The following is a 2009-nucleotide window of genomic DNA, read 5'->3' on the forward strand; positions in this document are numbered from 1 at the left end:
TCAAAGAAGAAGCTGCTAACAGTCAAATGGGAAGAGGTTAATGCTCCATACTCAGAAGGGGGACTGGGACTGAGAAGCTTAGAAGACATTAACAAATCACTCCTTATGAAATTGGCTTGGAAAATGCAGAATGGTGATGAGGAATGGTCAATGTTCTTTCAAGCTAAATTTAAAGATAAAAATGGCTTATGGATAAATTATTATAAGAAGTCTTCTATATGGTCTGGAATGAAATGGGTGATGGATGAGATTTTTAACAATTCAAGATGGTTGATAGGAAATGGTGAAAACATATCTGTATGGAATGACATTTGGTTATCAAGTGAGCCACTAAAAACACTCTTCTCTGAAAATACTTTCATGCTACAAAATCCAAATCTTAAGGTGAAACACCTTTTAAGAGACAAGGAATGGGTTATTCCTGCTGAAATGGCACATGTGGTGGATATAAATGAGCTACCAGTAGTGGATGGCAAGAAAGACAGGAAAAATATGGATTTGGTCAAAGACAGGTGAATTCACAGTTGCATCTGCTATGAACTGCATAAGGAAAAAATTCCCTGAAAAATCTTGGTCAAAGAAAATTTGGAAAAAAACTTTTCATCCAGGTATTTCAAGTAATTTGTGGAAAATCCTAAGAGGTGTATGGAGCACAGATGAAAACATGAGGAGGAAGGGTTTCAATTTAGCTTCAAGATGCTCCTTCTGCAATATGGCTGGAGAAAATACAAAACATATTCTGTGGTATTGCAACTTCAGTGAGAGAATTTGGAAATGGATGGGAGGTATGTTCTCTTTCTTTAATCCTATATCAATTGATGAGATACTCAGCTTAGCAGTTCCAAAAGCCCTGCAGTTAAGGATATCTGTAAGACTGTTGCCTTCATAACTATGAAGGAAATATGCTTCCTAAGAAACAGAGCAGTTTTTGATGATATACAACCAAATGCTGAAGAACTAAAGCTCAGGATATTGCAGCACACAAAAGAATATGAAGTTAGAATGAATGGTTGTATGTGGAACACTGTGGAGGATTTACAAATTTTAAAATCTTTTGGAATGAAATGCAGGAGAGTGAAGCATGTCAAGATACATGAAATTTTCTTCTCTTACCCTACTGGAGATCAAATCTTATTATGTTGTGATGGTGCAACAAGGAATAACCCAGGAGAGGCTGGATATGGTTTTGTCGGGAGAGATTCATATGGCACTGTCTTGATTGCTGTTGCAGGGGGGATGGGTATTGCAACAAATTTCATGGCAGAGGTGTATGCAATAATCAATGCATGTGAATGGGCTATTAGCAAGGGTTTCTTGAAGGTTTGTATTAGATCTGATTCCAAAGCAGCTATAACTTCTTTTTCAGTCAATAGAATCCCTTGGTATGTGCTGACAAGATGGAACAGAATAACTGAAATGCTGATAAGTTGTCAGTTCATTCATAGCTATAGGGAAGTTAATTTTTCTGCAGATGATCTTGCTAAGAGACGGGCTCTTCTTCTTAGGGGTGGAAAGAATATTTTCTTAAGCAGACCTCCTTTCATGTCAAACATGGAGAATCCTAATATTACTTATTACAGGTTTAGTTAATTCTTGTAAAGAAGCTTGATTGTTAGCTTCTATTTGTGAGTATTTTTATTTGTGATCAATCTTTTGTAAACTCTTTTTGAAATCAATACAATTATTATTAAGTAAAAAAAAAGGTTATGTGAATTATTCATAGTTTCATGAAAAGTCAGGTGTTGACTTTAAATAATGAACTTTGCTCGTCTTGGAAAGTTTAAAGAAGCGAGCAAGTTTTTTGAGGTTTTTACGTTATTATCACTAAGTTCGTGAAACCGTAAATAGCTAAGAGTTGAGGATTACCATTTTTGTTGCGTGTTTGTGAGCACCTTTATTCCATGATTCATTTTTTTGTCGAATCCTGCGCTTTGAATGAATGATATGCTGAAATAGCCACTTTGCAAGAATGACTGATTCCCAGGATGATACGTCCAAAGATGGTGTTT

General features: G+C 35.8%; 1 protein-coding gene across 1 annotated transcript; it reads left to right on the plus strand.

The window, feature by feature from the left end:
• The first annotated feature begins 891 nt into the window (after window positions 1–891).
• On the plus strand, window positions 892–1590 carry LOC113316125. The gene has a single exon (XM_026564347.1). The coding sequence runs from the start codon at window positions 892–894 to the stop codon at window positions 1588–1590; it is 699 nt and encodes a 232-aa protein (XP_026420132.1).
• Window positions 1591–2009: the final 419 nt, after the last annotated feature.

This window comes from Papaver somniferum, chromosome 10 (genome assembly GCF_003573695.1).
Source record: "Papaver somniferum cultivar HN1 chromosome 10, ASM357369v1, whole genome shotgun sequence".
In the NCBI taxonomy this organism is placed as follows: Eukaryota; Viridiplantae; Streptophyta; class Magnoliopsida; order Ranunculales; family Papaveraceae; genus Papaver; species Papaver somniferum.